Consider the following 23,133-nt stretch of genomic DNA (forward strand, 5'->3'; position numbering starts at 1 on the left):
CACTTGATTCCAGCTTCCAAGTCTCACAAAGAGTTACAGTAGGAACATAACGGCCGGGCAACAGAGAGCCCCCGAAACACCACTAACTTATGCGAAGTGTGACAGTTGCTACCGGGGTGGGCGCCCTTCAACACCGGGGAGTTTGACTTGGCCGTCAGCGTACTCTTCTTCGGCCGGCAAGCAATCTCGTCGACATAATAGACATGCTGTCAGATGACATACATTTCGTTGCTCAGCAGGTCACAAACATAAGAGCAGACCAGGCTGAAGGCCGACGGACATCTTGATAGGGCATCAAGAGGTTCTTGCCGATAAGAAGGTACAACGCTGGTGCATCATATGTAGAGCTTAATTTCTCGAATTACGGTTTTGTCCATTACCAATGGGTATGTGTCGGCGTCGTTAGAGATAAAGAGGCCTTTAACATCTGCTCAATAACCTGATAACAGATACCTTACGGAAATGGCCAGCAGCAGCTCGCCCCAAACCCAAAAAGCCCATCCCAGAGTCCGAGGGTATCTCTCTATGCCATTAATCCCGCGTCCCGTTCATCCCGAGCTTGTCCCGTCTCTTTTGCTCGCACATCTCACCACTCTCGTTCTCAGACGACAGCTCCGGAAGCCCGAACCTGACCCGTAATTGGTGATACAGGGGCCCCATCTCGTAAAAGGACTCGTTACTTTCGTATTTTGCGCAAGGAGATTCGTTGATAGGAAGCAGCCAGTCGATGAGGTTGTCTCCCATGACCGACTTCCAGTTCCGGTAATAGCCCAAATCCCATGGGTTCTCGCCCATTTCCGTTCGGACAATGGCAAACGTCCGTCTTGCGAGCTGGTCCCGGGCCGAAGAGGACTCGTTCCTTGTTAGCTGCCCCGGTTGGCCTGACCCGTTGGTATGTTCGGGCAGGGGATAGGTGATAACGTTGTAGTTCTGGCCCGGTGGCGTGCCTCGGGGCACCCGGATTGCCAGTTGGTGCACAATGTTCTTTGACTTGACATAGTCAACTGTTGTGAGGTTGATCAGAATGTAGCGTATCGAGGTGAGTGTCATAGTTAGGGTGAAAAGGCCAAAGAGAGCTGCGACCGCCAACGCACCGACGGCAACCCCATCGACGCCATCGCCTTTGCGAGCCTTGGACTGCAGACACAGAATCGACGCAACTACCACGATGATGCAGAGGATGGCCGTGTAAAATGTGAACTGAACGAAGAACTTGAAAGCTGCAATCGTCAGATGGTCAGTTGTGGACCCGGCCTCGGCGTCGGAGTGTAAGAAAGCCGGCCACTTACAAGTTTCGGCCACTATGCCGCCCACCCACGGACAGTAGTGATCCATCTTCTTCACGCATCGTTCGAGCTCGCTGCAGTGGTGCGCCCTGTCCAATTTCCAGTTGCAGCATGTGCTGCACCACCTCGGTCGCCCATCCGTCTCGCAAACAAACACATCCTTGCTGTAAAATGCCTCGAGGCCGGGGCTGTCAGGATTGTCGTCTGGCCGTGCCTCATATCTGGTAGCAGCCTCGAGATCCCGTTCTCGCCGGCCGCGTCCCTTTGCCTTTGCATGCCATTCGGTCGCTTTCGGGCCCAACGGGGTCACGCCGGGGTTGTATTGAATGACGAGGAAAACTCGGAAGTAAGTCATGAGCATCAAGAGAAGAAATATGAAGTACAGAATAAGGAATGCGATCGCGGTGCCATCTTGCCGTTGGTCGGAGATGAAGTAGTCCACTATTGAAGCTGATCAGACAACCGTTGAAGGATAATTTTGGGAGAGAGCCATACGACAAATGTGTTTGACCACAGCATACGTGGCGAATCCAGCACAACCACCGAGAACGAATGGAATGATCCGCGTTACCCACCGCGTCTCTGCCCGACGAGCCGACACCATTGCGCACTAGCTCAGGCGTGTTGGTCGCGTTGCGACGACTGCAGGAAAGGAAGGTTGCAACCGAATCGGAGGGCGCGGTGGCATGGACATGCAGCGCAGATGGTTGCGGGCATGTCTACCTGCTACCGCTGATGTTCAGGGGACGCTGGGCTCTTGGACATGAAGCCGACGGGGACAGCAGTGTAAGCTGGCGAACCTGAGTATGGCGAAGTTGTTTGCTTCCAACCGAAATGACGTTGGGCAGGCACAGCGGCGAGGGGGGAAGGCGGAGCATTCCATGTTGCCAAGCTCATGCCAAGCCCGCCCAACCTGAAACAAGCATGACTCGGAAACTCGAGCGAAGAAGTCCATTTACCGTGGGGATTCCCTCCGCACGGACTTTCTTATGGTGACAGGCGAGACAGGTAATAACTGCGACGTGGGCGGAGGACTTGCCTTAGTTATGTGAACTGACAAGTGACAGGACTTCAACTTGCCACGAGATCAATCCTTCTCTCGCCGGCCGGCTTTGAGGGGCAACGGCTCAAGTATCACGCTAGGTCTCTCTCAGATGGCGGTAGATTCCTTGCTCATGATGCTTGTGTACCCTCTCAAAGCTACCCAACGACTACCAGACCGGAGTCCTCACTCCGCACCGCGGCGACATTCATTGAGCAGCCGTTGGTGATGGTGGTCCAGTATTAGCAGTAGGAAGGCTGAAGAGACAATACACCCATCATTGAACGGTGAAAGTCGTCACGGTTCATCGTACTCTTTTCATTATGGTTCTCTCATACAACAGTCGACAAGTCCTCCTCGAACATGCGTATAGCATTGTTCACTGTTCGATATCACTCTACCTAGGCAAAACACTGAGCTGGAAGGTAGCCATATCACAGGCCAGCAGCGAGGACTCTGGCGAACATGTAAACAGTCATACGGCCGCGAGGTTGCTTGCCGACCTGACGACATTGGTGGTTGGCCAGTATTCGCGGCCTTGTGGCCTCCAACCACAAACAGAGCCGCATCGTCAGGTCAAGCTGTATAAAAGGGACGACACGCCGCCAGAAACAAAACAACACCCAGTCCATCCCTCAGATATCAACTTGGGTTTTGATGGAAGAGAGGCCTGAACTCACTATGGCAACAAAGAGGCGCACTGCTCCCATTTGAATAGGAGTTATGTGGACCGAGACGGACATGGCTCAATGCCCGTTGCGGCATTCGGCGATCGGAATTTCAACGATGATGGCGCCGAAGCCATGTCGACTGTCGAGACGCTGGGGCGGGCCTGGCACTCTCCACTTCCGGCTGCCAAACCCCAGGTCCGTCGTCCGGCGGTAGTTTGACAGGTCCGACTCGTCGGACATTGAAATTAAGGAATGAGTGTGTGCTCTCGGCCGTTCCTGCCCAAGGATGTTTGACAACGGTCAGTTGACGCCTGATATCTTTTCGTCCTCCGTCCTTCTCTAATATTTTCTCTCTCAGCACCCGCATCCGTCGATACCCAGCCGCATATGATCTCCTTCTTCGTCATAGCACTCTTTGTATGTCTTCGCCATCTCAGTCGGTTGACGGGCTACCTTACTGAGTGCCAAGTTCGTCGATGGGAAGGTGGCCGGAACCAGGGCAAAGAGACGAATCCTGCGAAGGACTTGGGCAAATCGAAACTGCGTCACTCCCGCGATCCGGTCATGCCGTTCCCGTCCCTGCTCAGTTTGTGTGCGCAACCGAAGCTAATTGCTGGCAAGTAGGCATGACGGAGTTTGAACGCTTTCTTGACCGACGACAAGCATGAGTTGAAATCGAATGCTACGTTCGAGCCTTACGCAATCGGCAGAACAGGGGGTTTGAGTCAGAGCCTGATGCCGCTTGGGCATGGGCCCCAGGCAGCGTTGACGAAAGCTCAATGCAAGTTGCGCCGTTGTTCCCTTGCCCAAGTGGGAACCGGCCAAATCAAAACCGCTACGTCACTGAGCCACGATCGGTGTGCGCCTCGCAAGAAAGCCTGCCGGGCATGTTCCATAGAGGCGCGTCGGTGAACGAGTTCTGACCTCGTTTCAGTCCAGGCACGAAACTGGCGGAGCGCATTCAAACAGACAAAACAGCCTCGCCGTTCCACATCCAAAGCGGGTCTTGCCCCGATAAATAAGTGAATTCCCGGTTCGAGCATTTTGGATACTGCATGATCCCAACCCAAATCGGCATGGGCTGGGCAAAGGAATGTGGGATGCCAAGATCCATCACCAACCGCTGGGGTGAAGAGCAGAGCCGCATTGTTCGAAGGGCAGCGCCTGTCCCGAGTCCCTTGGTTAATCAGTACCAGTCCCTGGATTCAATTTTGGTCTGTTTTCTGAGCGTTCGGTGAAGCTTCAAATTACTAGTCGATTCATATCACCGCTCTCGCACAATCCCCATCTCTCGGATAAGGGTGGAGGCCAAGGCAACCCTGCCTGGCCATAACGTTCATTAAGGCTTTCTGGCCCGGCGCCCTCCGGAAACGCATGCGGTGGCATATTTTCGGGCGGGCTTTACATTCAACAGTCCTACAATGCGTCCGACATCCGTCTTCGGCTCTCTTGGTCATGGCCACAACGTTCCGGCCCACTGACGTTGCTTCACTCGCTGGCCGTTCAGTTGCTGCGCCCAGGGCACTGTCTGGAGCTTCAGGCGAGGCCACAACGGCTGTATGCATTTCCAATGGATTGGATCGACCACGGCTTTGACCTCCTTCGAATGGGCTGCGGACTCCTGTGATGCAACTCTAGACATTGGGAACCCCATCCAGAGTCTTCCAACGAGCAGCCGAAGGGCAATCTGTTTGGAAAGAGTTGCGGTTACTCGGTCACCGAGATGCTGTCAAGCTCATCTCGCCTTGTTCTTGCACGCTTCACCTTTCTGTTTGTTTTCTTTCTCCGTCTTCCAAGTGGGCACCATGGCGGAGCTATGCAGCGGGCCTATCGAGCCCTGGGCAAGTTCAGTCAGTCTGCCCAGGCAAAGAGTTGCCCTTCGCTGCGGCAGTGAGGCGATGACACAGAGTAGGAATTCCTCTTGTTGTTTGCCTCTAGGTTCCAGGACTCGGGCCATATAATGCAGTTGTTGATGCCCGTTCGGACCTCTCGAGTTTTTGTTATTGGCATCGTCGACAGTTCGACAGATTTTCAACGTCCAAGTCTCACTGCCTTCCCAATTCCCCCACTTGTCAAACATCCCAACCTCCACGGAAAACCTCAGGTCCATCATGTCCGGCAAGGTTTACACTGAGCGCAGATGGTATTGCGTAAGAAACCCAATTCCCTTGCGTGATGCCCATGCTTTTTATACTAACCATGAAGCAGCATTCCTGCACCTACGGCCCCCTGAGCTGCACGCTTGACGTCGCCTGCCCCAATCCCAATTGCGGGCATGTACGCTGCGAGTATTGCGAGGTCGTCAAAATGAGCTATCCGTCTCATCGCTGATGGCTCGCCACGGCTTCTCCTTGGATGGCTCTCCAGAGCAGCCGATGGAAGGAACACTTTCTATGGGACTTCGGAGTTTGCCTGGTTCCCATTTTTCTATCGGGTTATTTGTTGCTGGTGTCGTGTCAGTCTGCGGTTGGTTTGGGATTCGGATGAGGGAGGTTCTTGGGAAGTTCTTGGGTTTGGGTTCGCGGCACACTCTCTTCTCTCCGGCGCTGCTATTTAGAAGGGCAAAGAGGATTTGCATTGGGATTTCGGGCGGCGTGGAGCACGGGACACGCTATAGTAGACTTCACGGCCTCGGGACAAGCTCATAGGCGTCAGAGCGGGGTTGTCTGGGTTTTCACACTTTCGTTCTCGTCTTTTCTCCTTGGGTATTCGTTTCAGTTGGTTGAAGAGCTAGAGATAGACTTGAACAGACGTGAGCTCCTTGCTTTATCCAAAATCCAAACCTCGATGGTGAAGTCAACATGCCCTGGTCAAGTGACCTGAAGGTCCTGCTATGCAAGTGGACACCAGAACCAATGTTTGCAAACGGCTGCATGCCAGGCCATCACATTGAGACTTGGTTTTGTAGACAAGGTCTCCGATCACTCCTTGATCCACCCGGGGTGCAAGCTGCTGGAAACGTTCAGGTTCAGGGGTACCAGAAGGGCATCAGGTTGTTGGCAGGATGTATGTTGCCATTTTTCCATGGCATTGCCAGCCCAGTGGGCTGCATTATACCCATGCAGCGGAATTCTAATTAGCTGCTCTTGTAAAGCAGCAGCTAGTGACAACACTTCTGTTCCTCTTCAACTTGGAAGGTTTGTGCCACGTATGGGCCGCGGCCGAAACCCTCACAGCAAGCCAGCGTTAAGAAATTGAAACACCACATTTGAGGCTAGGCTTGGGCTTTCTGCGAGGTGAAGACGACAGACTTATTAAATGATTCCGAGCTCACAAAGCCCTTCAGACTTCAACCAATCACCATCCGACGTATCAAAATGACGATTCAATTCTTGACAATTGTTTCCTCCCCCGCACCCGACCCTAGCCAGCTGCATCAAGTAGGCTGATTTTCTTTGAGAATACAACAGAAATCAGTTGCCAGAGTGCCGAAGATCTGCATTTGGTCTTGCTAAGTCTCCATACAGCCCTGTCTAACTCATCTTGGTGTAAGTCGTGGACTTTAGAACCACAGCTTCAGGCAACAACAAGTGTCGTGTAACCATGATTCCCAGACATCCGGAGTACCTCATTTCCACTCAATCCCATCTCCATCAAAACTGATCAGTTTGAAACAACCTACTATCAAGATGATTGAGCCCTCAAATCCAACATATCTATAGTAATAGGGCTGCAGAAGTGCCATCTGAAAAGGTCTTTTGTCTGCCGTCCCAGTCACCATCAATTCCAGATCGACATAACTATCTGGGTGATCCAGCTCCATGCTCCTCTGGTTTCCACCGGACCCAGGCACCTGGGTGCACACTTGGCACAGCCCGGGCGGCCCCATCAATGGAGTGGATCCTCCACAAGGACTGGACGCTTACGGAATTTTGGTGGGCAGCAGGCACCACGCACGGGAAACCAACAGAAGACTCTCCTCCAATGCCGGGTCACACTCAGTGTGCCAAAATGAACGCCTTATACTATACACTTCCCTGTGTCAGGTTAGTATGGCACGTCGACGCTGTGCTAATGGACCGCTGCATCTAGAGGGCGTGATCCCAGAAGGCAAGCGAGCCTAAAGAGGCAATGGTCAAGCTCCACCTTGTCGGTGAGCGATTCAGTCCACCTTGCTGCCTCTTGTGTACACCGTCAACGAGCATTTGTCCTGCCCGAAACTGATCACACAGTCGTCACTCTGCTTTCGCCGCTCCCCTCCTGGCTGAGATTCCTTCTATATTTCACTGCCACGTCTTCTTTGGCGAAACCCAAGGATCAAAACAGGAAAATCTGAGAAGCAGTGAAAATGGATTCCTCCTGGCCTATTGTTGAACTCCACCAGGGAGACGCCGTGGGACTTGGGGCTAAACTCCTCTCTCCAGACGCAGCATGACATGTCGCCATGGGAATAATACTAGTAGGCGTCATTGGCACAACAGGGATCCGTCGGTAAACCCATACTCTCTCACTGGGGGGATATCCTTCCACATCCGAATACATCGCCCTTCAAAAGAACCCCTCTTGTGAACACCATCTCCCCATTCCCTTTCCCTTCCCACCGTCCCATAGAACCAGTCGTATTCGCAAGCAGACCCAGAGAACTCCATTTCCCATCCCCTTCGACGCACCCTTTTCTGCGGTCTTGTTTGTACACACCACCCAGGATCGATATTTCCAACCCACCATCCCAATCCCATCCTTCAAGTGGAACTCCTCACTTCTTGGAAACATTCACCAATTTTATCCTCGTCGGAGTCTTCTTCACCTCTGCTGCTGGCGTCCCCAAGCCGGCTGCAACACCAGCTTCCGTCGTGGCCCCGGCCCCGGGCCCGGCCTTTGCCTTGCTCACAACCGACTTTGACAACGAGGGCAACGGTGTCCCAACCGACAGCCCCGACTCGATCGCCTTGCGCGAAGGCGTCACCTTGCGGGACGACGTCTTTTTCCCGCTCGAGAGGGCCAGCATCGGTATAGCTTTTTTGGTCGAGGACGACATTGGCGTTGAGGGCTTGGCGATATCTGTCTTGGCGGAGGATGATGAAGAAGTGGTAGTACTAGTCGAGAGGTTGGCGGACACGCCGGCTGCAACGATGGTCAGGCTTGGGCTGCGGGAGGGCATGTCGATTTTGTTTTTCGCCATGGCGGTTGCCGTGGCGGAAGAGGTGGGAGAGGCTTTCTTGCCGTACGTCTTCTTTGTGACCTTGCCGGTGGTCCTTTGGATGGTGGTTTTCGTCTTCGTCTTCGTCTTCGTCTTCGTTGCTGCCTTGGTCTTTGATGTCACCTTGGCCTCGACCGCTTTGGACGACGCAACCAGGAAACCCGTCCTCTTCTTCTTTGTGGCCACGGAAATGCTCGAGACAGTCCGCTTAATCGTGATAGCGCCCTTGACTGCTCTCTTTGCCGCTCCCTTTGCCGTCTTAAGGCTTGTTGAGGACACGGTCCGCTTGAGGCCAGTCGCCGCCTGGATCTTGCGCTTCTTGGCCGTCTTCGCTTCCTCCTCGTCATCGCCGTCAAAGTCAAACGCATCTCTCAGCTTCCGCTTGACCGATGATTTCGCCGGCGGGTTGCCTGAAGGCTTTGTTGGGCCTTTAGCCGACGATTTGATCGAACTCTTGGAAGCAGCCTTGACCGCCTTCTTCTCGTCCTTGGTCGGCTTAGGCGGCTTGACCTCCTTGGGTTTTGGGCCAAGCACACCTCTGCAGTTCGGACTACCACAGAGACACTTCTGCACGTTCTTAGCCGAGAAGGGGTCAAAGTTGTAGTCGTATGTGAGCTCCTCGCCCGTCATGATGGGGCGATCCCCGGCAAACAGCGCCATACGCGGCTGGCCCGAGACGATCCACTTAATCATGCGGCAGTTGGGTGAGCACGAGTGGTTGACGAACCGCGCAATACTACCGGTGGTTGCGTCAATGATCATGTTCTGGTCGAAGGACATGAGGTAATAGCACTGCAAGAGTCAGTCCTGATGCACTTTCTCCACATACTGGAATGACACACCTCGTTGTCCTTGTACACCTCATTCATGCGCCGCTCACACTCCTCCACAGTGATGATCTCGCCCGTGTACTCCATGATGATTTGGTTGGGCTCAAAGCAACGGTTGCTGCGGACTCCGTAACCGCGGTCGGGCGTCTTGAACACCTCGACGCCGACGCGATACCGCCCACCCTTCTTGGTGCGCTCCTGGAGATCCTGGAAGGAGCGGTTCGTGCAATGGGCCTTGCCGACGTTGCAGTTGGTCTCGTCGCACTCGTACAGCATGATGCGGTTCTGGCAGTCCTCGCCGCAGCCGTCCTCGGGCTTGCAGACACACTTGGACGAAAAGTCCTCAAAGTGGGGTGTCTTCTTCCAGTAGGCCGCTGCATTTCCAACAAAGCGGTCTTGAAGCAGGAGGTCAGCAATATGTCAGGGGATCGCATCCTTTTGGATAGGGCTGGCACTCACTCTTGGTCATGGTGCGATATGCAGCTGGCTTTGGTTGGCCAGGCGGCAGAGGGTTGCAGACATCATAAGGCAGCTTGAAGTCGCGGCCGTTGATGAGGATGCGCAGGCCATTGTACATGGGCTGTGGGAGGACGCGGTTTGGTTTGCCGCTTGGCATCAGCTCCGGGATGGAGGCGAGCTTCTTCTTTTCCTGCGACGTCAGCCCCTTGAAGATATCTACGGGCGCTTCCTGCCCAGCGTAGAGTCCCTTCTCGAGCCACTTTTTCACGCGCGGTTTTCTGGCTGCCGGCGCGCCTTCTTCTTGCTTATCCTCATCAGGCTTTGTCTCGTCGTTACCGGCGGCATTCTCATCGACCTTGGCCTTCTTCCGTGGAGGCTCTGGCGCAGGGGGGTCCTGTGTAGGGTCGATGTCGACATATTTCCCATTGCTCCAAACCGTGTACCGCACAGGGCGCGTGTCAATGTGGGCATACTCGTTCGTATCTTGCAGCCGCTTGAGCTCTCGTGTCAACCGGCCCACGCCCTTCTCGACTGCCTTCTTGCCTCGCTTGCTGAGCGCCGAGAGCTTGGTGACGACATTCTCAGCAGACGCACCGGAAAGACGCGTCGCGCGACGCGTCAAACGGCTCGCAGCTGGACTTGATGGGACCTTTTTCGCGATCCGCGCGCTTCTTGGCGTGTTGAGAACTGCGGCCGAGCGATTGGTGCTGGACGCGTCAGCTTTTCCTTGGGCAGCCTGGCTTGTGTTCACCAACGCGTCGACCCAGTCATTCGCGCTGGAACTGGCAGGGGGTACGAGCGTCCCGTCCGAAATAGTGCGACGCCTCTTCTCTTGTACTGCATCTCCCTTGGACCTTCGTCTCCCGTGCACGTCGGTACCGGCAAGCTTGGCAATGTTATAGACCGGAAAACTTGATCGGGCTCGTCGTGGGCGGCTGGTGGACGGTGGTTCGGCAGGGAGAACTGGTTCGGCCACCACGATGGCGTCGTCGTCTACCGGTGTCGGCTGGCCAGACTCTCGTTGCTCGGATTCAATCTGCTGTGTTTCAGGGGTAGGGATGACGGCCTCAATGGTAGACGCGGCAACGCTCTCGGGTTTAGGGGGGTCCGATTCTGAGGCGAGGGACATGCTGTCGGGTGACACGGTAGTCGGAGGAGTTGAGCTCAAGGACGCCGCCGAGTTGGCCGAAGACGGGTCCGTCGGAGTGGTGCTCGAGAAGCTCGACCCGTGCAGCAGCAGAGAGTCAAGCTCAGCCATTGTTGGCGCCATTGGTATGGCCGCCATTGAGAGGGGTGCGGCCGTTGGGTGCTGATGCGGGACACGGTGATGCGAGGTTTGTTGCAAAATGACCGACCAGCGGGATGCAAGGAATGCAAACGCGTGGGTGTGAGTGGACGACTCAGCTTAGGTTCTCGGCAAGGCAATCTGGGGCTGGAGCGGAGCAGGCGGCCCGCGCAGACGACGCGCAGCGACACGCGGACAAGTCCGGGTGAAACGAAAACAGAAAAGGGGCTTGAGGGGTGAGACGTCGAAGAGGATCTCACGAACTCAAAAGACGGAGGAGTCTTGGCCTCTTATGAGTGCATGCCTGTTGCCGGTAATGATTGAGTGAAGAAAAAAGAGAACAGAAGTGAGGGCCAGGGCAGGTCAATTGAATGGGCAAACAATGCGTCAGAATAGCGACGGTGTTACGGACTTTGCAAAGGTTGCAAGAACAATACCACAAATGGGAGCCAAGGTTGTGCTTGAGGTCTGAGTATCAGAGGTGGGGAGCAAAAGGTGTGTGCGATGCGGAAGGAGAATGGAAAAAGGAAGTGGAATTGGGGGGAGGCAGGGGGGGGCCAGCCGCTTTTAAGGGAGCCCCGAGAGGCTTGGGGGAAGAATGGCTTGAATGAATGGACCGCGCTCACCTCATGTAATCCTGAACCACATGAACTCAAAAGTGTAAACAGACATGGTTCTCTCCTGCATCGTCAACTGCGCTGCACGGGCTGGGGCTACTCGTTCTATCTATCTTAGTCCAGCGCCGTGACACTCGAGCTCACCCGGACCATCAATCCCAGCTGACACATGAACGGCGATGTCTCCATCTTCGACGAGGAGGCTCCATCTGGAGGATGGCTTCTCTCCATGCGGAGTATTGACCCGGCTATGAGTTCCACGAGGTATACGCATTGTTCATGTGCCCGCCATGTAGTCAAGGTATATTACGGTGCCAATGCTGCGCTTTGTCTGAACATGCGCAGCTCTTTCTTTTGTGGTCGCCCATCAGACGAAATTGGATTGATCACAGGTTGCCGAATGTGGAAGCGTTGCCTCGCATTTTGAGGAGGTCGCTTGGACCCAGCGGTTTCTCTCGTCGGACGCATGGAGGGGAATCGGTCGCGAAAGGGAGTCAAGCATGGGCCGGCTAGGGTTGGGCCGAAGGCCAAGGGGGAAATATCCATGGGTGAAGTCGACAAGAGAAGCCAAATTCTAGATGGACTCTTCCTGGGGCGCAGTCATCGCCGCAAATCGCCGTCGTATTATTTAGACGACGACTCCATCGACACACGGTGAGCTGAACGCTGCCCCTTGAGATTCCCTGTCGAGGACTCCTTTGCCCTCTGGCCATCTAGTTTGCGCAGGAGTAAGGACTCGTTCCCCGTTCAGTCTCATTTCACTCCTCAGAGCACTCGCCGTCTTGGGCGAGGTTTACTGGTAGACATCGGCAAGCGAAGATCAGACAACGTTCGACTTCCTCTGAAGATATCGAGCCCTCATCCGCCTCTTGGGTGGCCCGGACCTGCTGTGCTGCATACCCGCGTGGCCCGGAGAGTGCTGCATCACCTTAGGTTGCAGGGTCCACGAGTTCAAACATGCTGTGTGGTCGCTGCCAGTCGACGTGGAACAGCTGTGCTCATACCTGCCGCTGATGGTCAAATGGGCGGTTGCTCGTCGGGTGACGTCGATGGGACTTGTCGGAATACTCGGGCTGCGCCTGGAACTGCGGGGCCAACACTCACACAGGCATGTTCAAGGGATGGTCAAAGACGTCGCCGTTTGTCTTTGAGCAGCAGGTTCCTTCTGTCAAACATCTCGCTTTCTCCCTTGGGTGCTTTGGGTTTTGCTTGTCAGTCCTTAATACAGCTTTAGGGTGACTTGAGTATTCTATCTGCCTACCCGATAGGTTTCCTCCCCATGAGCGGTTCTTGAGAGGCTACCTTGAGATTGCAACCTAGCGAAGTGCATCATGCCATCCTGGCATGCAGCGGTCAACCTGGCGGGCACTACATGTCACCGGCCTGGTAGTTTACATACCCACCAAACGTCTCAACTAATAAGTTGAAACTTGGCCATTGATCATCCCACGCTCGCTCAACAACTCTCACGGGCAACACACCTTACTCCTTTCAAGCAGATACTGCAGCTGGACAGACGCCTGTTGACATCGATAATGTTGTGATAATCCGCAAAATACTCAGTCAGAAGGGCGAAAGATTAAGAAGAAGAGGGAGACAAAGACAAAGATGAAGAGGAAGAGGAAAGAGAGAAAGGGAGAAAGAAAGGAGAAAGGTTAAAGTGAAGGAAGATGAGGCGTAGTACCTACACGTAAGTGCCGAGCGAACAAACATACCAGGGTTTAATTGTATGGGTGGTATGATTGACATACCAGCTACACCACCGAGTCACGAAAGACTCGAGAGTATGACACTACAGGTCCCTTGTGTTGCCGCATACACAGAGTGTGTCGTGTCCGAGGATGCTTTCCCTGCTGAGGAGGAGCTGACACACTTTCATAAACTGTATTCACGGCACAGTTGTTCCATCTACTCGTCCACTTACATCTACGATGATGTCCGAGGACACTTGGCCGGCTCAGTTGAAGAAACATCAAAGCCCCAAAACGATTATTGGGCAGCAAGTGTCAAACTCCCTAGGTTGTTTGCCACTACGTCCGTCCCGCATTGCACTAAGTTGTGACAGCCTCATTACACATATACCAAGACTCATCCAAGCCGTGAGTGAGCCAGCTCCGTTTAGGAGGAAGACGTGTATCGCATCCAGAAACAAGTACCGTATAATGTCGTAGCGTGATGCAACGCATTCTATCGTTCAAAAATCTAGGGAAGGCATTGTTCCAACACCGATTGTGATTATCAAGCCCATGACCCGGGGCATCAACAGATAGAGACATTGGGAAATAACGGTAGCAGCTACAAAATACTCTTACTTCGAGCAGCATTTCCATAAAGAACTCGTCGAAGCATATATTGAGTCCCAGACAAATGCAATTGGGAGGTTTAAGGCTTGTTCCGTCTATCCCGAGCCCCCGGGGCAACGACTGGTGCAAAACTTTCAACATACAATATAGTCTCCATCTCGCGACATTGGTCCAATGACTATGCATGTCCCCAGTTTCTGAGTTTGCTATCGCCAGCCGCCTGCACCTTCGTTTTCCAACAATGGTGAAGTCCATCATTGAGAGGCACGGACCACCTGGCGTTTTCGAATCCAAGCAGCCTGGGCAAGTGGGTGACAAAATAATCGAGCCACACAGACCAATCTTACAAAAAACTTCCCCTATCACACCAAAACAACCGTAACTTCAACAGCATAAAACAAGGTCATTTACAGCTCCATTTCTATCTAATTGCCGCTCATTTTCCCATCAAGATCCAAGGTTTGCCCTTGGATCTCAAGGATTTGGTTAACCCATTTGTTGATGGTTTTCTGGTCTAGTTCATGCTAGCCATCTTGGACAGCCTTAATAAGGGTGTCGTGGGTCAAGCATATCTGCTATTTGACCTCTGACTTTGGTAACCGCCATGCCTTTTTAATAGGAGGCTAGTCTGGGGACCTAGGGTAGTTGAGATAATGCCTCAAGTGGTTCTTCTCCTTCCAAGCCTTGACGAAGTTGTTCCCTCGAGGCCCATGGCTATTATCTCCATCCTCCTCGAGGATAAAGGAGCGGCCTTCCTCTATCTACGGATTGACGATACCCTCGAGGATATGATCGTGGTAGTAAGCCTGGGTCATTTTCCCATTGTTGTTAGATGGAATCTGATACTCGTGCAGGCGCTCCATCTTAAAGTCGTATCCAACGGCGCCCCAGAAATGCGCCGTATGCTTGTCCTCCTCCTTATCCGGCCTCTCAACAATACAGTCAGGACAATACCGTTCGCCAGGTTTCCGGAGGATCCAAACACGACCTGAAGCTCCTGAAGAGATATAGAACTCGCCGGTGAAATAAATATCTCGCCAGTCTTCCGGTCGAGGCCGATATTCCAAGGACTTACGGGCTTCTTCACACCGCTTTTTAGCAAGCTTAGCGTTGACGAAGGACCTTTGGCAAGCAATACAACGGCGCCAATCTCTTTGGCCAAGAGCGCGTTGGATAGTACCCTGCGAGAGCTCCTTCTCAACGCCAGCTTCTTGGAGGAGACTATGATACGAGAGCATCCGGCTTTCAATGCCATGGTACCAGATGATTTTCTCCATCTTATCGATATCTTCCTCCGTCAAGATCCTTTTCCGGAACGCGCGTCTCGTCATAGAAGGGATTGTTATTGAAGGTTCTTGGGTGGTCTTTGAGAATTGCTTTCCCTCGAGCTCTGCTTACGCCGGCGGTCCGAAAGATGTCAGATTTACGAAATGGAGTTCCATAGCGGCGTTGTTGGGCAAGGGCAAATTCGTATATGCCCTGTACTCTAGCCTTCTTTGGAGTCTTATGATGAGGTGCCGTTGTCGAGGATGATAGAGCTAATACTACTGTAAACAATCATCTATTTGTTCTGTTTACTTGGTGGTTGACGATGTGATCACAGTCGAAAACAAGGAAGCCCCCCTGAATATTGGCGTTGATGAATATATTGTAGCAAGAGCCTACCGTTATACCGTTAGCCGCATTTAGTAAGGGATAAGCGGGTTGTGTGACTCGATTATTTTGTCACACACTTGCTGGGCTGGAAGATCCCCTTGCACTGGCTTCAGGGGTTGGAGAGTGGAAAGCTCCACATTGCGCTTGGCAAGCTTTGTCCACCTCCTAACCCCACTGCAATTCTGCAACCCATGCTTGCCAAGAGCACTCCAGAATCGTGGGGTTGACTTGGGGTCTGTGTTTTCAGCGCAGCTCCATCATCATCGGTTGACTTCAGCCTTGTGTACCACCCATTTGCCCCACCACAACTCTGAGAAGCCGCCCAAGCGCCCCAAGCTCAGGGGATCAACAGCACTTCTACAGCCGTACGATCAATTCTCCTGCATTCCCCTTGTTGACAGCGAATCCACTCCCCCGACAGGCCTCGATCTGACCGTCGTCGCGCACGCACACACAACCTTCCCCTAAAAACAGCCCAGCATGGCAGACCGACCCCACCGCGGCGGCCGCGGCGGTCCCAGAGGAGGCCGTGGCGGAGGAGGAGGTCGGGGCGGGACAGGAAGCAGCGCGCAAGCCCAGGGCCAGGACAAGGAGCGGCCCAAGAAGGAGAACATTCTGGATCTGAAAAAGTACATGGACAAGCGCATCACGGTCAAGTTCAATGGCGGGCGGGAAGGTTTGTTTCCCTTTTTTTCTTCCCAGTACCAAAGATAGGTGTGGCTTGGGGGCAGATCATGACAGGGAGACTGACTTCGCATTTTTGATTGTGCTGTTCTAGCTACCGGCGTGTTGAAAGGGTACGATGCGCTGATGAACCTGGTGCTGGACGAGGTGGAGGAGTTGCTCCGAGGTGCGTTTATGCTTAGACACCATACCAAACCCCATGGGAAGCCTTCCGCTTCATTCAGACTGACTGACTTCATGATATCTTGACAGACGACGAAGGAAACGAGATGACCAGACCGCTGGGACTCGTCGTTGTGCGCGGCACGCTGCTTGTGGTGATCAGCCCAGTTGACGGGAGCGAGGTGATAGCAAATCCCTTCCTTCAGGCTGAGGAGGAATGAAGGTTGGGGAAGACGAGACTCAAAATGTGGGGATTCTCGAGGATTAGAAGACCGCTCAGGGGCAGGGAGGGCCGATGGGAGAGACAGAGGGTCCTCATATGTCCGCTGGATTGAAAGAGCGTCGCTCTGGGCCGGTAATCATGGGTCCGGTTCGTATTCCGGCAACGGCCTAGACAACAGAAAAAAAAGGCCATGCACAACATAGATGCCCATCGTCGTCCCAGCAGATATAGCTTGGATTGGCCTATCCTCGACCAACCGAACGAGACGTCCGAAAGGGAAGGAATGACCGCTGTGGTGGCATTTGGTGCGTACAGGCAGTCTTCTTGACGCTTGAAATACTCGCAAATAAACCGGCTGAAACGCACAAGTGTATGTTCTGTGTTTTCCTAACCTGATATGCGACCGCTGAAACAGTACACGCTCGCTACACAGCACCTAGTGGCGTACATTCATCCCTGTTCAATATTTATATACGCTCGCTCCGGGGGCACCGGTAACCGCCCCAACTGTCAACCGAGGGGGCTTGCTATCAACCAGCCTGATTGAACCTTTGTGGAACCATTGTATCCATCTGCCTTTTCCCGTTTCCCGTGGACACAGGCCGTATTGAACATTGCGTGGATTGGCATTGAACGGAGTTTCGCGATGCTGCTTCCATGGCGCTGTTGTTCGCAGTCGTTCCTCGAGAAAGACGCACCATCCAGGAGGCAATCCGCAACTCGGAAGCCACTGCCGAGCATGCATACCGAGTGTCCTGTCTCTATCGTTTGGAACTCAAATTCGAGTCCATCCGCCCGCCCGCACTGACAATCATTCACGCCTCAGACCCCATGGAACGTGCTCATCGACGAAGATTTTAGGTGCAAAACCGTTGGAGGGTAGTACCCTACCGGAAACCACCCAGCCCTGTAACTCGTCGCTGGATCACTCCTCGTCGGGCGAGGTCGCCTTGGAACCCGACGCCGCAGCGGGCGCGCCGCCTAGTTGTTCGCGCCCGGAGCGCCGGTCTTGCTGTGTTTGACGAGTTCATTAAACGCGCGATCAAACATTTGCCTGAGCTCTCGGTAGGTGAGCACAAAGACTGTCTCGTTGTCCCGGCTGGTCAAGACGACCATCTCATCAATGCCCGCATCGAGCTTATTCAGGCAGCTCAGTATGTGCCCGAGCGATAGGTTGGGTTTTCCGTCAGCCTCGACCCGGTGGAAGACGTAGTCGCGGAAGAGCTTGAGCTGGTACCGGTCGCCCGTCTCGGACCAACCTTGCACGGCACCAAGATCACCCCGCTCGAGGATCGTCATCAGTTTCATCATGATGCGGGCAGCCCGACCATTCTCCAGCTCCCTGGCAAGGTGGAATTGTTTCTCGTCGTTGTCCTGCAGGGCGAGGTCGAAGAAGGTTGTCATGTGAGTGGCGATGCCGCTGATGAAGTTCTCTATGCTCTTGGACTCGCCTGAATTCGGAGGCGCTATGAGCCATGCCACGGCGTCCTTAATGTTTGCCGAGTATTTTGCGCCAAGAGAGTCCAGCGCCACGGGGATGTTGTTCAAGTGTGCGATCGGGGTGCTGGTGGCAAGGGAGACTATGAGCCTGCCAAACTTGACAAGATCTTCCTGCTGCAATTCGTGAAGAGACTTTGTGTTGTTCTCGAATTGCACCACGTCCACGATGGAGCAGGCAGACAGCCGAATGCGGTGGTTGTCTGAGAGAATAATCTTGCTGGGCTCGATACATCGAGCGGCCAGCTTGTTCGAGTGAATGGTCTTAAGCGCGTTGGCGATTTGGCAGATGTATCCCCAGAGAACATTCTCCGGTATGGTGCTGGGTGGTCTGTACCGATTGCCATGGGCTGGCTGCAAGTGGTGCTCTTGCAGCGTTCTGGATAAAGGGTGGTAGTCGTATGCGAAGATCAGGGAGCTGTCGCCAAATTCTCGCGTGGTGAAGGCTTCGTGCACCGTCACGACATTGGCGTTTTTGATTTTCTTCCATTCCTTCATGACGGTAAGTATCGCCTTCTCGTTGGTCAATCGGTAGCCTAGCATATTGTCAACACACGGCGGTCGTTCGGGGAGCAGTGGACATGGTTGATAGGGCGCCATACCTTCAAGCCTCCTGAGGGCGTAGTGCCTCCCAGTCCGGCTATTCTGGGCTTTGTATACCCAACTCGGGTACCCAAAAGACGCTGTGTTCTTTCTGTTGTTGGTGTCGAGTGGGAAGAGAGAGTGCCAGCGCTCGAGCTGGGGCAATCCGGAGTCTGTCGGCGTGAGCAAAGAGCAAGGGCGGCGGAGAGAGCTGACAGTGAGAGACTCACTTGGCATCACTTGCTGGGTCGCAAACATCCTTTTCTGCAGCTCTTCTCGCATCTTGGCCGGCATGAAAAAATCATAGGTTGCCCGCTGCCATGGCTGAAGTTCTTGTCGGTAGGTATCGAAAGGTTGGTAAAGGTGATAGTTGGGCGGCTGAATTGGGCCGGTAGGGAAGCTCCCGTGCTGCGGATAGAAGGATGCCCCAGAACTGGCGAGGGCATTGTGCTCACTGGCGTAGAGGTTAAACTGCCCGGCGGGAGGCAAGCCAGTGGCCAAGGACCCCATGGCGGTGAATGGATCGTTGTACAACCCATTTTCCTGCGCAACGCCGTTTGTGTTCTGAGCTTGAATCAGCAAACGTGCAAGTCTAACTGGGAATTAAAGGGGTATTACGTTGTTGCCAATGTCGTAGTTCTGGGGTGTGAACTCCCTGATCGTCGCTGGGTTGAATACAGAAGTTTCGGTGGTCTGCTGCAGGTTCGGCGCTGGGAAAATCGTCAGAGACCGCAGTGGCCGACTGGGCCAGGTTTCAACTCACTGCCCACCCCTCGCGGCGTGAATGGAGCCGCATTGGCAGCCTGAGACGAAAGGGTAGTCTTTTTCGCTGCTGTGGGCTGCTGGCTTGATGGCGTGAATGATGGAGAGTCTACGTTGAATGTCTTTTTGGCACTAGCAGAAGGTCAGACTCGGGCACGCTGGAATGTGTGACTGAAGCCTTCGCCCCAACGCCCCTCTCACCACCTAATTCCGGTCCTTTGAGACAGCAACTCCTGATTGAGCCTAAGGCCAGACATCGTCGCTCCACGCCTTCCCTCCTTGCGCGGCGCAATGTCATTGGTGTATTTGCAGGAAACGGATAGGAGAGTTCAGGCGTCCAGGGTACCCGCTCGGCACAAAGGCTGATGAGGGCTTCGCCGAGGCTCTTGAAATCAACTTACAAGTCTGCTTGGGGTGAAGTCTTGTTCTGATCATGGTTGAAGGTGCACCCTTGGTCCTCATAGCGACAGTTGCCGTATATGAGAATATTGCGGCATAGCGTATCCTTGTTTTCTAAGTGCTGGCCGTTAGCGGGCGGACATCAATGGAATTCTGCTTTACCAACCTCGGCCCTTTGACCTCGGCGAGCCAACCTGACGACGGAGATCGTTCGTAGGATACCGTGTCGCGGCCATGGTGGGGAAACGACCGATTCAAGGACAGAAAGACGAGGCCTTGACCGATGCTACGATATCTGGCAGCGAGGGCGTCAGTCTCGAAATCCACGTGCGCGTGTGGAGTTCCACTTATCCTCACATGATGATGACGGAGTTCTCCCATGTTTTGACCTCACGGGCGATATAGCACCCATAGAAAGCGGCATGCGAGCGAAGCACGAGGACGGCCGACGACAATTGCGTCAGGGGCAGCGGCCCAACTGCTTTGGAACGGAGCGCGGGGAAGAGACACGGCGTCGTTGAGGCGAGGTGTCGCGTCGGTCGTTCTCTCGAAATTGGAGCGCTTGAAAGCTGGAGATCACCGCTGAGCCAAGCTTGGCGGGGGGCATTCCAACCTGCGGCGCAGGCGCAAGCTGCAGCGGAGTGAGTAAGGTGGTGTCGAAGAAAGAAAGGCGGCGTCGAGGCTTCACTTACTGGTGGGGCGGGCCATGCCCCTCGCCGTCTTTCTGGCTTGGATCAGCCTCGAAACGCACAGGCCACTTCTTGAAAGACAAAACAGGGCAAAGCTCACCTGCAGCCAAGAACGTTAGCGGCCCTTTTAATCAAATATGGATATATCCATATCGTGACGTTAGTCAGCGTAAACGTCGCAGGCTTACCTTGTTAGTTGGATGACGGTATTCAGTTTCGCAATGAGGCCAACGACCTGCAAATGCGACATCGACTACTACTGGTAACGGGCTTCGTGATTTCGATTGCGTGTGTTCGACGAGTGATGTAAAGACCGCATCACCTGCGATTGCATAAAAAATCGACACAAACAACCCTCCACGCAAGCTTCGAGCATCGCATCTGTGTGCCTTGTCCGTGCTGGCCCAAGCTGCTCGTTGACGTGTTCGTTCGGCTCCGTCAAGGACGACGCATACTTTACTATAAGGGCGACAACTGGCCATTGAGACAATCTAGCGAAACTGCGACTCAATATCGAATTCTGAGCCCTTGCCATTCATTAGCGGTTCCCTCTCGCGAGGACTTCGACGACCCAACAACGCCTTCTCGTTATATACTTTCAGTCGCATACCCCAACGATAGATGCGATTCTGTATCTCGTGATCTGCTTGGAGTGGGTTGGTTCCCGGGACACGATGGCGAGCGAGGAAGGGTTCGATCTGAGTAGGCTCTCTGCAAGCCAACAGGAGGCGCTACAGCAATACACCGACGTCACAAGCCAGGAGATCAAGGACGCTGTCCCTCTTCTCGAGAGATCCCAGTGGAACGTTCAGGTCAGTCTGTCATCTCTATCTGTCCGTGGAGCTGAGTCTGACTCTGATGCAGATCGCAATTGCCAAGTTCTTCGATGGCGAAGGACCGGATCCGGTCGCAGAAGCCCAGGCCGCACAAGATCGCATCCCGCGGGCAAGCGCGAGACATGAAAACCTACACGAGAGTTTTTTGGATGCTGGTAACCGGCCAAACCGGACGCGGCGACCTCAAACGGATGCCGCACCACGAGTCGTGCCCCAACCTCCCGTAGTACATCCGACGCCATTTTTGGCAACTATCCTCTTCGCCCCATTCCGCTTCGGATACAGGGTTTTCGCCAACCTCTTCAAATTAGTCTCCTTTTTCTTGTCGTTCCTGCCGCAGTCGCTACGCCCCCAGTTTGTGGCGTCCTCTATCTCGAAAGGCTTGGGACAGACAAGTGGGCGAAGAGTGACGCTTCCCAAGGAAACGGCGCGAAGGTTTCGGCGCGATTTTGAAGAAGAATACGGGGCACATGGCCTTCCTTTCTTCGAGGACGGCCATGCCCAGGCATTGGATACGGCCAAAAGGGATCTCAAATTCCTCTTGACGGTTCTAATATCCCCGGAACACGACGACACCGCGTTCTTCATCCGCAACACGCTGCTGTCGCCGGAGGTTGTGGGTTTTATCAATGATCCGGCCAACAACATTATCATATGGGGCGGGAATGTGCTGGACTCGGAGGCATATCAGGTCGCCAGGGAGTACAACTGCGTCAAGTACCCCTTTTCGTGTCTGGTGTGCCTCACTCCCAAGGAGGGAACCACACGCATGGGCATCGTCAAACGCCTAGTTGGCCCTATGACACCAGCGTCATTCCTCACTGGGATCCAGGCGGCCATTACCAAGTATGGCCCCGATCTAAACGGCGTCCGGGCAGAACGAGCAGCGCAGGAGATGGCGCGCAACTTGCGGTCTCAACAGGATTCGGCGTACGAGAGGTCGCTGGCCGCGGATCGCGAAAGGGCACGCCAGAAGCGGGAGGCAGCTGCTGCGGCGGCTGCGGCCGAGAAGCGTGCTCGGGAGGAAGCCGAGGCCGCTGCCCGGCTACAGAAGCTACGGCAGCAATGGAGAGAGTGGCGGGCGAGCACCATCGCGCCCGAACCAGCCGCCGGCGCCAAGGATGCGGTCCGTCTAGCACTCAACATGCCTGTCTCGTCTGGGGCGGGACGCGTGGTTCGGAGGTTTGCCATGCAAACCACCATGGAAGAGCTATATGCGTTTGTGGAGTGTCATGATCTCCTTCAAGACCCATCCAGCGACAAGAGGGCTGAAAAACCCCAGGGATACGACCACAAGTACGAATTTACCATCTCATCGGTCATGCCGCGGGAGACGTTCGAGCCGAGTGAGAGCACCACGGTCGGCGAGAAGATGGGCAGGGGTGGCAACCTGGTGGTTGAGGACATAACCCCTGAGGATGGAGATGTTGAATAGTATGTCTCGTCTTGGACACGCCATGTATTGGGCAGCAATGACGGACATGTACAACTACACTAATCAGTCAGAGCCCTTTCCATGGCCTGTGCTCGGTGATCTGATCGGCCGTTCTGCGCACCCGGTTCCTACACTTCGAGGATGCTATCCACAAGCTGCTCGGAATGGGGCCACAACTGGGACAGCGGGGCTTATCTTATCAGCACGAGCCCTCTGATGGCTGCGTCAATTCCAATGCCTCCGTGTCTCAACCGGATACTGACGACCGTTCATGGACTGGCGGCTTGCGTGTCCCGGCGGCGACATCGAGGCTGTGCAACTGTCTTGGCACCGCTTTCTCTGCGATGATTCTCTCCCAAAGCTCTTTGCCGAGCTGTTTATCGAGCAGGTGGCCTAGTTGATGTACGTCCTGCGCCTGGATTCATCCCAGTGAATAATGAATGGTCTTCTGTTTGCATCAGTACGTCGCATGACGTGTGCCGGACGGGTTCATGGCTCTATGCCGCCCTATTCCATAAAATATAAAACAGCTGACTTCATTTTGGAGCCAGAGCCTTTTTTTGCTCTGGGATCTC

The 23,133-nt window shown here is 54.2% G+C and overlaps 7 protein-coding genes across 7 annotated transcripts; 2 read left to right on the forward strand and 5 right to left on the reverse strand.

Annotated features, from left to right (window-relative positions):
• Window positions 1-531: 531 nt before the first annotated feature.
• Window positions 532-1,890, reverse strand: N657DRAFT_655218 (zf-DHHC-domain-containing protein; the record flags this gene model as incomplete). The annotated part of the gene is made up of 3 exons (XM_062794582.1): window positions 532-1,220; window positions 1,290-1,727; window positions 1,782-1,890. 3 exons carry the CDS (start codon window positions 1,888-1,890, stop codon window positions 532-534), a joined length of 1,236 nt encoding a protein of 411 aa, XP_062648882.1.
• Window positions 1,891-7,695: 5,805 nt separating this feature from the next.
• On the reverse strand, window positions 7,696-10,713 carry N657DRAFT_569792 (uncharacterized protein; the record flags this gene model as incomplete). Its single annotated transcript, XM_062788683.1, has 3 exons — window positions 7,696-8,931; window positions 8,982-9,364; window positions 9,429-10,713. The coding sequence occupies 3 exons, from the start codon at window positions 10,711-10,713 to the stop codon at window positions 7,696-7,698; spliced, it is 2,904 nt and encodes a 967-aa protein (XP_062648883.1).
• Window positions 10,714-14,142: 3,429 nt separating this feature from the next.
• N657DRAFT_354053 (uncharacterized protein) lies at window positions 14,143-15,327 on the reverse strand. The gene is made up of 2 exons (XM_062786939.1): window positions 15,299-15,327; window positions 14,143-15,171 (listed from the first exon to the last, which is right to left on the reverse strand). The coding sequence occupies exon 2, from the start codon at window positions 14,962-14,964 to the stop codon at window positions 14,395-14,397; it is 570 nt and encodes a 189-aa protein (XP_062648884.1). The 5' UTR covers window positions 14,965-15,171; window positions 15,299-15,327; the 3' UTR covers window positions 14,143-14,394.
• Window positions 15,328-15,769: 442 nt separating this feature from the next.
• On the forward strand, window positions 15,770-16,356 carry N657DRAFT_633017 (U6 snRNA-associated Sm-like protein LSm7; the record flags this gene model as incomplete). The annotated part of the gene is made up of 3 exons (XM_062791185.1): window positions 15,770-15,965; window positions 16,068-16,139; window positions 16,226-16,356. The coding sequence occupies 3 exons, from the start codon at window positions 15,770-15,772 to the stop codon at window positions 16,354-16,356; spliced, it is 399 nt and encodes a 132-aa protein (XP_062648885.1).
• Window positions 16,357-17,221: 865 nt separating this feature from the next.
• On the reverse strand, window positions 17,222-20,035 carry N657DRAFT_354101 (PAB-dependent poly(A)-specific ribonuclease subunit PAN3). The gene is made up of 7 exons (XM_062786940.1): window positions 19,956-20,035; window positions 19,765-19,893; window positions 19,601-19,712; window positions 19,201-19,331; window positions 19,056-19,147; window positions 18,458-19,001; window positions 17,222-18,391 (listed from the first exon to the last, which is right to left on the reverse strand). The coding sequence occupies exons 2-7, from the start codon at window positions 19,832-19,834 to the stop codon at window positions 17,340-17,342; spliced, it is 2,001 nt and encodes a 666-aa protein (XP_062648886.1). The 5' UTR covers window positions 19,835-19,893; window positions 19,956-20,035; the 3' UTR covers window positions 17,222-17,339.
• A 366-nt stretch (window positions 20,036-20,401) lies between these two features.
• Window positions 20,402-20,923, reverse strand: N657DRAFT_354722 (uncharacterized protein). The gene has a single exon (XM_062786943.1). It carries the CDS (start codon window positions 20,767-20,769, stop codon window positions 20,452-20,454), a length of 318 nt encoding a protein of 105 aa, XP_062648887.1. The 5' UTR covers window positions 20,770-20,923; the 3' UTR covers window positions 20,402-20,451.
• Window positions 20,924-20,961: 38 nt separating this feature from the next.
• On the forward strand, window positions 20,962-22,558 carry N657DRAFT_570438 (uncharacterized protein; the record flags this gene model as incomplete). Its single annotated transcript, XM_062788732.1, has 2 exons — window positions 20,962-21,099; window positions 21,152-22,558. 2 exons carry the CDS (start codon window positions 20,962-20,964, stop codon window positions 22,556-22,558), a joined length of 1,545 nt encoding a protein of 514 aa, XP_062648888.1.
• Between the last annotated feature and the right edge of the window lie 575 nt (window positions 22,559-23,133).

Source organism: Parathielavia appendiculata (genome assembly GCF_033297405.1).
Source record: "Parathielavia appendiculata strain CBS 731.68 unplaced genomic scaffold N657scaffold_4, whole genome shotgun sequence".
NCBI lineage: Eukaryota > Fungi > Ascomycota > Sordariomycetes > Sordariales > Chaetomiaceae > Parathielavia > Parathielavia appendiculata.